Source organism: Sprattus sprattus (assembly GCF_963457725.1).
Source record: "Sprattus sprattus genome assembly, chromosome: 6".
Classification (NCBI taxonomy): Eukaryota; Metazoa; Chordata; class Actinopteri; order Clupeiformes; family Clupeidae; genus Sprattus; species Sprattus sprattus.
In genome coordinates, this window is record NC_137925.1 from 7,650,271 (window position 1) to 7,662,977 (window position 12,707).

General features: G+C 50.4%; 2 protein-coding genes across 2 annotated transcripts in view; one reads left to right on the top strand and one right to left on the bottom strand.

Annotated features, from left to right (window-relative positions):
- Positions 1 to 271: 271 nt before the first annotated feature.
- Positions 272 to 6,442, top strand: prodh2 (proline dehydrogenase 2; the record flags this gene model as incomplete). Its single annotated transcript, XM_080840143.1, has 10 exons — positions 272 to 535; positions 2,118 to 2,308; positions 2,495 to 2,621; positions 3,147 to 3,218; positions 3,688 to 3,768; positions 4,503 to 4,646; positions 5,401 to 5,567; positions 5,706 to 5,816; positions 6,054 to 6,142; positions 6,261 to 6,442. 10 exons carry the CDS (start codon positions 272 to 274, stop codon positions 6,440 to 6,442), a joined length of 1,428 nt encoding a protein of 475 aa, XP_080696269.1.
- A 2,277-nt stretch (positions 6,443 to 8,719) lies between these two features.
- tbx6 (T-box transcription factor 6) overlaps positions 8,720 to 12,707 on the bottom strand; it is a gene marked incomplete at both ends in the record, with an annotated part of 5,931 nt that continues 1,943 nt past the window's right edge. The window contains 8 exons of the mRNA XM_080840304.1: positions 8,720 to 9,235; positions 9,584 to 10,098; positions 10,324 to 10,451; positions 10,713 to 11,001; positions 11,294 to 11,364; positions 11,527 to 11,597; positions 11,975 to 12,118; positions 12,624 to 12,707. The exon at positions 12,624 to 12,707 is cut by the window's right edge and continues 184 nt beyond it. Coding sequence (XP_080696430.1) covers positions 8,720 to 9,235; positions 9,584 to 10,098; positions 10,324 to 10,451; positions 10,713 to 11,001; positions 11,294 to 11,364; positions 11,527 to 11,597; positions 11,975 to 12,118; positions 12,624 to 12,707 — 1,818 coding nt within the window. The remainder of the gene's footprint in view (positions 9,236 to 9,583; positions 10,099 to 10,323; positions 10,452 to 10,712; positions 11,002 to 11,293; positions 11,365 to 11,526; positions 11,598 to 11,974; positions 12,119 to 12,623) is intronic.

Here is a 12,707-nt window from a genome sequence, read left to right on the forward strand (position 1 = left end):
TACACACACACACACACACACATAGCTACATAACACAATCTCTCTCACACACACACACACACAGACACACATAACTACATTACACAATCTTTCTCACACACACACACAAACACACATAACTACATAACACAATCTCTCTCTCACACACACACACACACGCAAACACACGCACACACATAACTACCTAACACAATCTCACACACACACACACAAATAACTACATAACACAATCTCTCTCTCACACACACACACACACACACACACACACACCATGTCCACCCTTCTACGGCCCCCTGCGCTCCATGGCTTCCTGTCGTTGCGTCTGCTGGGTACTGCAACCACTCGTACTCTACCTGTGGAGCAGCCAGCCACGGTGACCTGCAGAGGTCATGACCCCTGTGACCCCTCAGAGGCCATCCTGCTGACCTTTGAGGACCCCCAGGCCTTTAGGGTGAAAAGCGCGTGGGAGCTGGTCAGGGCTCTCACTGTGTTCCGATTCTGCTCCTATCCCATGCTGGTCAACAACTGTGGCAAGGTGAAACACACACAGACATACACACACACACACACACACACACACAGACACACACAGACACACACGCACACACAGACACACACGCACACACACACATATACCCATACACACATACACGTACTAACACACATATACACACGTACACAAACTAACACACACATATAAACGCATACATACACACACGCTCATACACACACGTTGTATTTTGGGTGATTTTGCCTAATTTTTTGACACCACTCAACATCCCTTTTTATGCTATACTGTCTCTTCTATTTCCCCCCCTCCCGCTCTCTCGCCTGCTCTCTCTCTCCCTCTCTCTCTCTCCCTCTCTCTCTCGCCTGCTCTCTCTCTCCCTCTCTCTCTCGCCTGCCCTCTCTCTCCCTCTCTCTCTCGCCTGCCCTCTCTCTCCCTCTCTCTCTCGCCTGCTCTCTCTCTCCCTCTCTCTCTCTCCCTCTCTCTCTCGCCTGCCCTCTCTCTCCCTCTCTCTCTCGCCTGCTCTCTCTCTCCCTCTCTCTCTCTCGCCTGCCCTCTCTCTCTCTCGCCTGCCCTCTCTCTCGCCTGCTCTCTCTCTCCCTCTCTCTCTCTCGCCTGCCCTCTCTCTCCCTCTCTCTCTCACCTGCCCTCTCTCTCCCTCTCTCTCTCGCCTGCCCTCTCTCTCCCTCTCTCTCTCTCACCCTCTCTCTCCCTCTCTCTCTCGCCTGCTCTCTCTCTCCCTCTCTCTCTCGCCTGCCCTCTCTCTCCCTCTCTCTCTCGCCTGCTCTCTCTCTCCCTCTCTCTCTCTCCCTCTCTCTCTCGCCTGCCCTCTCTCTCCCTCTCTCTCTCGCCTGCTCTCTCTCTCCCTCTCTCTCTCTCCCTCTCTCTCTCGCCTGCCCTCTCTCTCCCTCTCTCTCTCGCCTGCCCTCTCTCTCCCGCTCTCTCGCCTGCTCTCTCTCTCCCGCTCTCTCTCGCCTGCTCTCTCTCTCCCGCTCTCTCGCCTGCTCTCTCTCTCCCTCTCTCTCTCGCCTGCCCTCTCTCGCCCTCTCTCTCTCGCCTGCCCTCTCTCTCCCTCTCTCTCTCCCTCTCTCTCTCGCCTGCCCTCTCTCTCCCTCTCTCTCTCGCCTGCCCTCTCTCTCCCTCTCTCTCCCTCTCTCTCTCGCCTGCTCTCTCTCTCCCTCTCTCTCCCTCTCTCTCTCTCGCCTGCCCTCTCTCTCCCTCTCTCTCCCTCTCTCTCTCGCCTGCCCTCTCTCTCCCTCTCTCTCCCTCTCTCTCTCGCCTGCTCTCTCTCTCCCTCTCTCTCCCTCTCTCTCTCGCCTGCTCTCTCTCTCCCTCTCTCTCGCCTGCTCTCTCTCTCCCTCTCTCTCTCTCGCCTGCCCTCTCTCTCTCTCTCTCTCGCCTGCTCTCTCTCTCCCTCTCTCTCGCCTGCTCTCTCTCTCCCTCTCTCTCTCTCGCCTGCCCTCTCTCTCTCTCCCTCTCTCTCTCTCTCCCTCTCTCTCTCTCGCCTGCCCTCTCTCTCTCTCGCCTGCCCTCTCTCTCCCTCTCTCTCTCTCCCTCTCTCTCTCTCTCCCTCTCTCTCTCTCGCCTGCCCTCTCTCTCCTTCGTTTAGCTCATGTCTGTAGCTCGGGCCATGCTGGGCAGGAGAGGTTTCTCCTTGTTTGTCAGGCCCACTGTTTACGCCCAGTTTGTTGCCGGGGAAACTGAGGGTGAGATCTCCGCGTCCATGGAGAAGATGAGCTCGCTGGGACTTCGACCCATGTTGGCGGTGCCCATCGAAGAGGACCTGGGAGAGAGCACCGGGTGAGGTCATCATTGTGCGCCACATGACTCTGCTTGTGTAAAAGAACATGGATGTCCGTGGGTCACTGATGTCTGTGAGTCACTGAATGCCAGTGGGTCACTAAATGTTACGCTAAAACAAATGCCTCCAGTTCTCCAGTGGAAATATTGCTGAAATATAATATAAATCCACTGATTTGTTGACAGGGAGCGTCGCTACGACGACAACCTGGCCTCCATGTTGGAGTGTGTAAGGATATCCCACAGCAGCGCTTGGAGCCCAGATCCCATGATGCAACTGAAGGTCACGGCCCTCGTCAGTCCAGAGCTGTGTGTGAGTGGATCTGGGATCAGTCAGAGCTATGTGTGAGTGGATCTGTGATCAGTCCAGAGCTGTGTGTGAGTGGATCTGTGATCAGTCCAGAGCTGTGTGTGAGTGGATCTGGGATCAGTCCAGAGCTGTGTGTGAGTGGATCTGGGATCAGTCCAGAGCTGTGTGTGAGTGGATCTACGATCAGTCCAGAGCTGTGTGTGAGTGGATCTGGGATTAGTCAGAGCTGTGTGTGAGTGGATCTGGGATCAGTCCAGAGCTGTGTGTGAGTGGATCTGGGATCAGTCAGAGCTGTGTGTGAGTGGATCTGGGATCAGTCCAGAGCTGTGTGTGAGTGGATCTGGGATCTGCTTCTCTCTAGAGCACAGCTCTGCCTGCTGTATCAGCTGCTGTCTAGAACTCCAATGGTTTTAGAGTGATCAGTGTTTGCTGCATTGGACAACCATGCTGCTAATCCCAATAACACACTGTACCAGCAATATTAACTGTCTGTTGAAATTCGTTTGACCTTTTGACCTCTGACCTCAGGTGAAGTTGACCTCTCTGATGAAGAAGGAAGAGTATGACCTGGACCTGCTAGTCAGAGCCATGAGTGGAGAGGTGAGTTAGTCAGCTAGCAGACACGTTGTAGGCTTGCTCTGTGTACAGAGTGCAGTTAGATGATCAGCTAACAGACATGTAGTAAGCTTGCTCTGTGTACGGAGGGCAGTTAGATGTCATTCAGTGCTTGCCGTACTTCAAACACATTTTTTTCTTCTCCACACACAGACTTGTTTGTTCTATGCCTTATTGCTTCACCAGGAGTATGAGTTTAGGAGATTACTAACACGTTTAGATGATATTATCAGTAGTATGAGTTTAAGACAGTATTGGCACTTTTAGATGATGTTATCAGTAGGGTGAGTTTAAGAACACGAACACTAAAACACACATTTAAAAAAAAAGTCTTCTTCTGTGGGTCAGCATAGTTTAAGTAATCCAATGAATGTGTATACATATAACCACAGGTGTGTGAATTATAAATGAATGTGTATACATATAACCACAGGTGTGTAAATGTTCTTTACAGCCTATCAGCTTCCCGGGCCTGCTGGAGAGTGAGAACACACACTTCCTGCTTGGCCTCCGCAGACTGGACCAGATCGCACAGGTGACTCATGGGATAGCTCTCAGTGATGGTTGCTGATGGAGCATGTTATTCTCACTGTGGATATTATCACATACTTGTGCCACTCTTTAAAGGTGTAGTCCAGGATTCTAATCCAGTGCACGTTTTGTCGAATCCAACAAATTGCTCTTCACAGTCCAGGAGCAATTAATTTAAAAACAACCATAGAAGCTCAGACTGAGCCATAAACACTTCCTGTTAATAAGAAACAACCATAGTCACTCAGACTGAGCCATAAACACTTCCTGTTAATCAGAAACAACCATAGACACTCAGACTGAGCCATAAACACATCCTGTTAATCAGAAACAACCATAGGCCCCCAGACTGAGCCATAAACACTTCCTGTTAATCAGACACAACCATAGGCCCTCAGACTGAGCCATAAACACTTCCTGTTAATCAGACACAACCATAGGCCCTCAGACTGAGCCATAAACACTTCCTGTTAATCAGAAACAACCATAGACGCTCAGATAGAGCCGTAAACACCTGTGCCAGTCACCACCAGACAGCCAGTGCTTCAGGAGCATGGATGGAAGGGGTGTCATTTGATTGGCTTCTGGGCTGAAATATCAACCACCTTTGACCAGAATTGCAGGCTCTGCCTTTCAGTACTTGTTCTCATGATACAAACGTAAACTATGCATAAAGAACTGATTGTGCTTGAGGTAAAGTATACAGTAGTTAAAGTGTAATGTTGTTGTTTTCACCAGGCCAGCATCAATAAGGTTCGAGTTCTGGTGGATGCAGAATATACCTACATGAACCCGGCCCTCTCACTTATCACCATGGCGATGATGAAGAAGTTTAACCAGCAGAGCTCATGGATCTGGAACACTTATCAGTGCTATCTGAAGGTGTCTGTCTGTCTGTCTGTCTGTCTGTCTGCCTGTCTGTCTCTCTACTTATCAGTGCTATCTGAAGGTGTCTGTCTGTCTGTCTGTCTGTCTGTCTGTCTGTCTGTCTACTTATCAGTGCTATCTGAAGGTGTCTGTCTGTTTGTTTGTTTGTCTGTCTGTCTATGTATCAGTGCTAACTGACGGTGTCTGCGTGTCTGTCTGTCTGACTGCGTGTCTGTCTGTCAGTGTCTGTGTGTCGCTAAGTATCTGTCAGTGTCTGTGTGTCGCTAAGTAACTGTCTCCCTCTCCCTCTCAGTTTCTGTCTGTCTTCTTATCTGTGTGTGAGTGTAGTGTGTCTTATAGTCTCGACTGTTTTCTTGCCTACCCATTGACCAATGCTACCCAATCTAGCATGTCTGTCTTCCTCCCTGTCTTTCCATCTGTCTACCTGTGTGGGTGTTTGTCTGTTGTCTCTCTCTATTAGAGCGCTCTCCTCTCTTTCACACACACATGACTATCTCTCTCTCTCTTTCTCTCTCTCTCTCTCTCCATCTCTCTCTCCCTCCCCCTCTCTCTTCCTCTCTCCCTCTCTCTCTCCCTCCCTCTCTCTATCTCTCCCTCTCTCTCTCTCTATCTCTCTCCCTCTCTCTATCTCTCTCTCTCCCTCCCCCTCTTTCTTTCTCTCTCTCTCTCTCTTTCTCTTTCCCTCTCCCTCCCTCTATCTCTCTCTCTCTTTCCCTCTCCCTCCCTCTATCTCTCTCTCTCTTTCTCTCTCCCTCGCGCTCTCCTGCTGGAGGCCATCCATCTCTCAGAGGAACACTCCTTCTGCCTGGGGGTCAAACTGGTCCGAGGAGCCTACATGGACAAGGAGAGGCAACTGGCCAATAAGGAGGGCCGCATGGATCCCATCCACCAATCATGGGAGGATACGAATGACAGGTAACATGATAAGAAGCCAATGGGTTTCTGTCATTTTTAGTTTGCTGCTTTCAGTGAAATTTGTTTATTTAAGTAAGCTTCTTGTAAGTAGTTGTGAATTATTCAGTGTCAGGGTTCTGTGTGTTCTTGGCATCACAGTTATAACGGCTCTCTGGATGTCATGCTGAACCGCATTTCCCAGAATCCCGGGCGTTATCAGATCATCGTGGCCACACACAATGAGGAGTCAGTCAGACATGCTGCCACACGGTACCACCTTACACCACACTATCTCTGTGTGTGTGTGTGTGTGTGTGTGTGTGTGTGTGTGTGTGTGTGTGTGTGTGTGTGTGTGTGTGTGTGTGCATTCGGGATCCAGAGAGGCATTCCCTTAGTCTCAATAGCATTTCTGGTATGTGTGGTGATGTGTTTAATAGTATTTCTGGTGTGTGTGTGTGTGTGTGTGTGTGTGTGTGTGTGTGTGTGTGTGTGTGTGTGTGTCATCAGGATGGGAGCGTTGGGGCTTCAGAGAGACGAAGGCTCAGTGTGCTTTGGTCAGCTGCTGGGGATGTGTGACCATGTGTCTCTCACTCTGGGTAAAACACACACACACACACACACACACACACACATACATCTCTATTTTTATCTGTCTCTAACTCTTTCTGTCTTTCTTTATTTTTGTATTATTTTCACTCATCCCCCCATCTCCAGCCCAGCAGGGTTTCTCTGTGTATAAGTCGGTGCCGTACGGGTCGGTGGACGACACGCTGCCATACCTGCTGCGCCGGGCTCAGGAGAACCGCACCGTCCTGCAGGGCATCCGCAAGGAGAGAGACCTGCTCCGACACGAGCTGAACAGGAGGATCAGAGAGAGAGTCAGTGGAGGCAGGTAGAGAGAGAGGGAGAGAGAGAGAGAGGGAGGGGAGGAGAGGAGGGAGAGACCTGCTCCGACACGAGCTGAACAGGAGGATCAGAGAGAGAGTCCGGTAGAGAGAGAGGGAGAGAGAGGGGGATGAGAGAAGAAAGAGAGAGGGGGGAGGAGGGGAGGAGGATGAGGGAAGAGAGGAGGGAGAGAGGGGGATGAGGGAGGAGAGGAGGGAGAGACCTGCTCCGACACATGCTCAACAGGAGGATCAGAGAGAGAGTCCGGTAGAGAGAGAGGGAGAGAGAAGGGAGGAGGAGGGGAGAGAGAGAGAGGGGAGGGGGAGAGGAGGGAGAGAGAGGGGAGGAGGAGGGGAGGGAGAGAGAGGGGAGGGGGAGAGGAGGGAGAGAGAGAGAGGGGAGGAGGAGAGGGGGGATGAGAGAGGACAGGAGAAAGAGACCTGCTCCGACACATGCTGAACAGGAGGATCAGAGAAAGAGTCAGTGGAGGCAGGTAGAGAGAGAGAGGGAGAGAGAGGGGAGAAGGAGAGGATGGAGAGAGGGGGATGAGAGAAGAGAGGAGGGAGAGAGAGGGGAGGAGGAGAGGAGGGAGAGAGGGGGATGAGGGAAGAGAGGAGAGAGATAGAGAGGGAGAGAGGAGGGAGAGAGGAGGGAGAGTACTGAGTGAAGACTTAACTGGCCTTAACTGCTCGAATGCACCGTATTCATATGTATGTAAACTCATATATTCTATGTACTTGTTTCTAGTTATTGTATATATGCTCATGTTCAAATACTCAATGGACAGCAGATCCAGGGTATAGTGTGGTAGACAGTGTCAGGTCTACATTGCCCATTCATTTTGTGTGGATCATATTATGTTACTGATATTGAACTATGAACGAACTCTCCTTGTTGGAACAGAGACACAAGTTTCATCATCTTTAATGTCTTCATTTGTTTCTTTCCTTGATTTTCAAGGGTTAGATAGAGTTTGTATTTGGTGATGTTTTCTGTTTCAAATGTGTGTACATATATTAAAATTGTATTTCTGTGTTAAATGTTGTTGTTTGTTTGGAGGTAGGAAGAGAAGAAGGGAGGGAGGGAGGAAGGGAGGGAGGAAGGGAGCGAGGGCAGAGGAGTAGAAGAGAGGTGATAACTCTTTAACACCTACTCTTTAATGACTTCCCAACAGCCACCCCCACTTCCTCAGCCTCTCCACACCTGCCCACAAGCAAATGTCTTGTTATTGGAGAAACACACCCACACACACACACACACACACACACACACACACACACACACACACACACACACACACACACACACACACACACACACACACACAGACAGACACACACCCCTCAGCTCTGCTGCAAAAGTATTCCTTTCCAGAGGACCTTTTTAATGTATTCGTCACTAGTTTTCCTATTTTTCTTGTGCCTCCAAGCAACCAACCAACCAACAAACCAGCCATCTCATCATCTGCTGGAAATATGTGTGTGTGTCTGTGGCCATGTGCCTGTGCCTGTGCCTGTGCCTGTGCCCGTGCCCGTGCCCGTGCCCGTGCCCGTGCCCGTGCCCGTGTCCGTGTCCGTGTCCGTGTCTGTGTGTGAAAGTGTCTTAGGCATTTAGTTCTGTGTGTGAAAGTGTTGCTAAAATTGGTGACAGTCTATTAGCAGGCTAGCTCAAGTAAGTCACTAGACTAGAGACTCATCATAGGATCATATCAAAGGATATTAAAATCAATATAATGATATGTATGAGCATGTTAAAAAAGCCACATTGTGAAAACGGAATATCTCAAAACAAAGTTTATTTTTGTTAAAGTTAGAAAAATAGAAAAAGCAATATTTACAAACTCCAAATAAGCAGCACAATTTTACATAAATTCAACTGTTTCTACCTCTCAAATCATCCAATGTCTGGTTCTAAGCATTCTAACTAAAAAACTGTTGGTATTCAGATATACATTAGAAGATGTGCAATCTCAGTGTTTCCTCGAAAGCAAAATGACCATCATATAGATTGTATCACTTGTTTCTTCACTTGAAAGTCTCTCTCCAGCAGAAAGTCTTCTTTAAAAAAAAAAAAGTTAGCAGTTCATTCAGAGATGAAGGTGGCCTTGACTTGATACAGAACCATGCGGTCAGAAATGGATGTGTTCTGGGGTCAGAGGTCATACTCTGAAATGGATCTGTTGTGGAGTAACATAGCTGCCTTCTTGGTTATGAACCTGAGTTTTATTTGTCTTTCTGGAACCATCTACATTTTTCTCTCACGTCTTCTTCCAGATCTCCTGTTCCATTTCAGAACACAGCCCTGCCACTCATGTCCAGGTAGGACCCCTGGGTGTGTGCGTGGGTGTGCTGGGGCTGTCTGTAAATATGCCTGAGTGGAATGTGGTAGGAGGTGCGGGGGTCCTGACACAACCTTAGAGGGTAGGAGGAGAAAGAGGGATAGAGAGACGGAGGCGCAGTGGAGGAAAGCGAGGGATCCATAGACGGGAGAAAAGAGGAGTGCAGTACCCTCTCTGGCAGGTAGGGGCCACCAGGATTGAACTGGGCACTGGGGAAGGTGCCCATCTCAGCAGAGGGCACTGGAGGGTAGCCACCTGGGGCAGTTCCTGGCAGGTACTGGGGGTATGAGGCAGGGGGCAGGGAGGGAGAGTGGTGGTGGGCAGGGGCCGAGGAAGAGAAAGGGGGGGGTGGGAATGATTGGGCGGGAATCATGGAAGAGGAGGGAATTTGAGGAGGGTTCGAAGCAGAGGCTTGGATGTGGGAAAAGGAAGAAGCAGGGAATGCCATGGGGTAGCCTGGCTGGATCTGAGCAGGATTGGGAAAACCGGGTGCGGTATTTTGGAAAGAGGGATGAGGAGGAGGACAGGAAGGAATGGAAGGAGGGAGAGAGGAGAAAGGATGAGATGAGGCGGGATTGTATGTCTGGCCTGGGTGAGAACCTGGGATGGAGTATGACTGGCCTGGGTGAGGACCTTGGAGGGAGTATGACTGGCCTGGGTGAGGACCTGGGAGGGAGTATGACTGGCCTGGGTGATGACCAGGGAAAGAGTGGGACAAGGCCGGAGCAGGGGCGGGATTCACCATGGAAACGGATGAAGGGATAGAGGAAATGGAGGTAGGGAAGGAAGTGGGACGGGTCGGATCAGGAATCACAGGAGCCGGAGTAGCGAGGTCGGAGCCCGGCGAGCCGGCAGGGGGGTACGGGAAAGCAGAGGATGCATGGCTGTTTGAAGGGCTGGGGTTCGACCCGGACAGAGGAGGGAATGGGAACGCTGTAGCGAGGGGGTTCGCCATGGACTGAGGGGTGATGGGGTGGGGAGCGGAGGTGGGGGTGGAGCTGGGCGGTTGGTGTTCTGAGAATGGGAATGCGGACAGTGGGGTGGAGTTGTGCAGAGAGCTGGGGGTGCATGGGTCAGGATCGGGGTCGGACTGGGGCTGGAGAGGGGGGAAAGGGAAGGCAGTGGCAGCCGTGTTCTGGTCCGCGGGCGGCGCCGAATAGGTCAGGCCCATCTGGGAAAGCTCGCTTTGGGCCTGGTTCATGGGATGGACGGAGGGTTGGAGGGTCTGGAAAGGCGGAGTGGGAAGAGAGGAGCCGAAGGAGGAGTTGTTTGGCGTGTGGGGACTCAGCACGTCTTGATTCTGATTGGCTGGATGGTTAGAGGGGTAGGCTGAGGACGAGGGAGGGGATGGAAGGAGCTGCCCGGATGAGGAACAGGGAGAGATGGAGGGATAGGAGGAGCCTGAGGAGGTGGAGGAAGGAAGGGAGGAGGAGGAGGAGGAGGAGGAGGAGCAGAGGATGGAGTTGTAGCAGGAGGTGGATAGGGAGGAGTGGTCCGAGGAGGAGGAGGTGGGAGAAGAGTGTGAGGAGGGCAGGGGGAGGTGTTCAGGCCTGCCTGAGGAGGTGACGGACGATGTGACTGACGAGTACGAGGATGAACACTGAGGATGGGGAACTGAAGAAAACTGGGATGAATCCGCAAATGGAGTTCCGAAGGACTGGAGGTCAATCATCTGACCCGACCTGAGAGAGACAGAGAGAGAGAGAGAGAGAGAGAGAGAGAGAGAGAGACAGGGAGAGGGATAGAGAGAGAGAGTTAAAAGGCATGGTTTCAATCAAATCATTAAAATAACGTGGAAATTGATTGATTGGTCAGATGATTGGATGAATAATGGTTCATTGATGGTTGACTAGATGATTAGCAAATGGAATAATAAAGCATTTCATTTCATTTCTGGAAATATAATCGTGGAAAGTGCAACTTTTTTTTATTGGAGGACTCACCTGTCAATCAAGCTGTCATTCAGGTCCTCCTGGGAGATGGTTTGTAGTCCACCGTCCATGGAGGCGGGAATCTCTGTGATGTCTGGGATCTGGGTCATTTGGGAGGAGATGAAGGCTTGGCCCAGATTGATTGGCTGATCTGACACAGTTGACCCTGGGAAGGCTTGAGCATCACCATGGAAACCACACGAGGGGTCAGTGATAGAGAGGGAGGAGCCTGTGATTGACAGGATGGGGTTCTGTGGGAGGAGCTCAGTGGAGTCACATGGGTCACAGGGGTCACATGACTCTAAAACAGGAAGAGGAAAAAGATGGAGAGATGATGAGTCGCAGGAAGAATAAAGAAAAGAGTTGTTTGTCTTAATCTTGAGTTTAAACTGTACCCATATCCTACACACATACTATCTCTATGGGGTGGGTTTGTCTTAATCTTGTGTTTAAACTGTATCCATATCCTACACACATGCTATCTCTATGGGGTGGGTTTGGTCGCCATATTCACTCGTAGCTCTTGCTGGTGGCTGGGAGCTTGTCAGTGTCTTGTCATGTTTGGTACATGGAGGTTGTTTGAGTGAACTCACCGATATCCAGGTCATCCATAGGTTCTGTCTGATGGGTGATGACCTTCTTTTTCTGTCTGGTCTCTCTCTGTCTGTCAGAAACACAGGCAAGAAGAGAGCAGTGAGTGTGTGCATGAGAATGTTGTGAAGGTATGTGTGTGTGTGTGTGTGTGTGTGTGTGTGTGTGTGTGTGTGTGTGTGTGTGTGTGTGTGTGTGTGTGTGTGTGTGTGTGTGTGTGTGTGGTATGTGTTACCTCTTGCAGTTCATGCCGTTCTCTCTGAAGCCTTTAGCGAAGGGGTTTGAGTTGATCTTCAGTTCAGTGATCTAGCACAGGACAACACAATGTTCAGGAGGGTAACACAGTACTTTATGCACTAGTAGTGCATGTGAGATTCACTTCTAAGGCAGGGAAACAGTGTTCAGGGGGTTACACAGTCACACTCCAGGCTCAGCTGTAGCAGCTAGCATGATGCCTACAGCTTACCTGTATAACTAGCATATGGCCTACAGCTAATCTGAATAACTAGCATATTGCCTACAGTTTATCTGTATCAAATATTTCCCAAATATTTCCCTCTCCCTCGCCTATCCCATGTACCCGGCCCTGTCTATCCCAGAGTTGGTCTGTCTATCTCTCACTCTTTCTTCTCACATTTTGTTTTTGTTTTTGTGTAAGATAATGATTGCTTTCACTCTCTTACCCTGCTGTTCTGGTAGGCGGTGACGGTGAGGAACTGGGTCTCAGGGAAGGTGAAGGAGTGGCGGGCTCCGCCCCACATCAGCATGTCTCTGGCCTCGATCACGTGCAGACGCGGCTGGTAGCGGTGCAGGGAGTGGAGAATGATCTACAGGAGAGAGAAGAGACAGAGATGAAGATGGAGATGGAGAGGAAGAGAGAGAGATGGAGGTAGAGAGGGATAGAGAGAGAGATGGATAGACGGAGGGAGTTGGAGAGAGAGAGAAGGGAGGGACAGAGGGAGAGATGGAGAGGGAGAGAGACAAAGAGACAGATGGAGAGGGAGATGGAGAAAGGGAGGGAGGGAGAGATGAACAGAAAGCAGGAGTGGGGTTCAATGGCTGAAACTATTAATCTATGGAAATTATTTGCAATTAAATGTTGGTGAGACTTGTTTTGTAGTCACACACACACACAAGCTGTCAGGCCAGGAAAAGTTGTTTTAAAGTGTTTACAGTTACAGTGTGCAAGGTAGGTTGCATGCACACTGACACACACAGTGGCAGTCTCTTTCGCACACACACACACACACACACACACAAACACACACACACACACACACACACACACACACACACACACACACACACAAACACTGTAAAGTGGTGACTCACGTAGCCCTGTGCGTCGAGTGTGTTGTTGGTGAGTTTGGTCCTGTGGAAGGAGATGGTGCGGTTCTGCCAGTGTTCTCCGGTTGC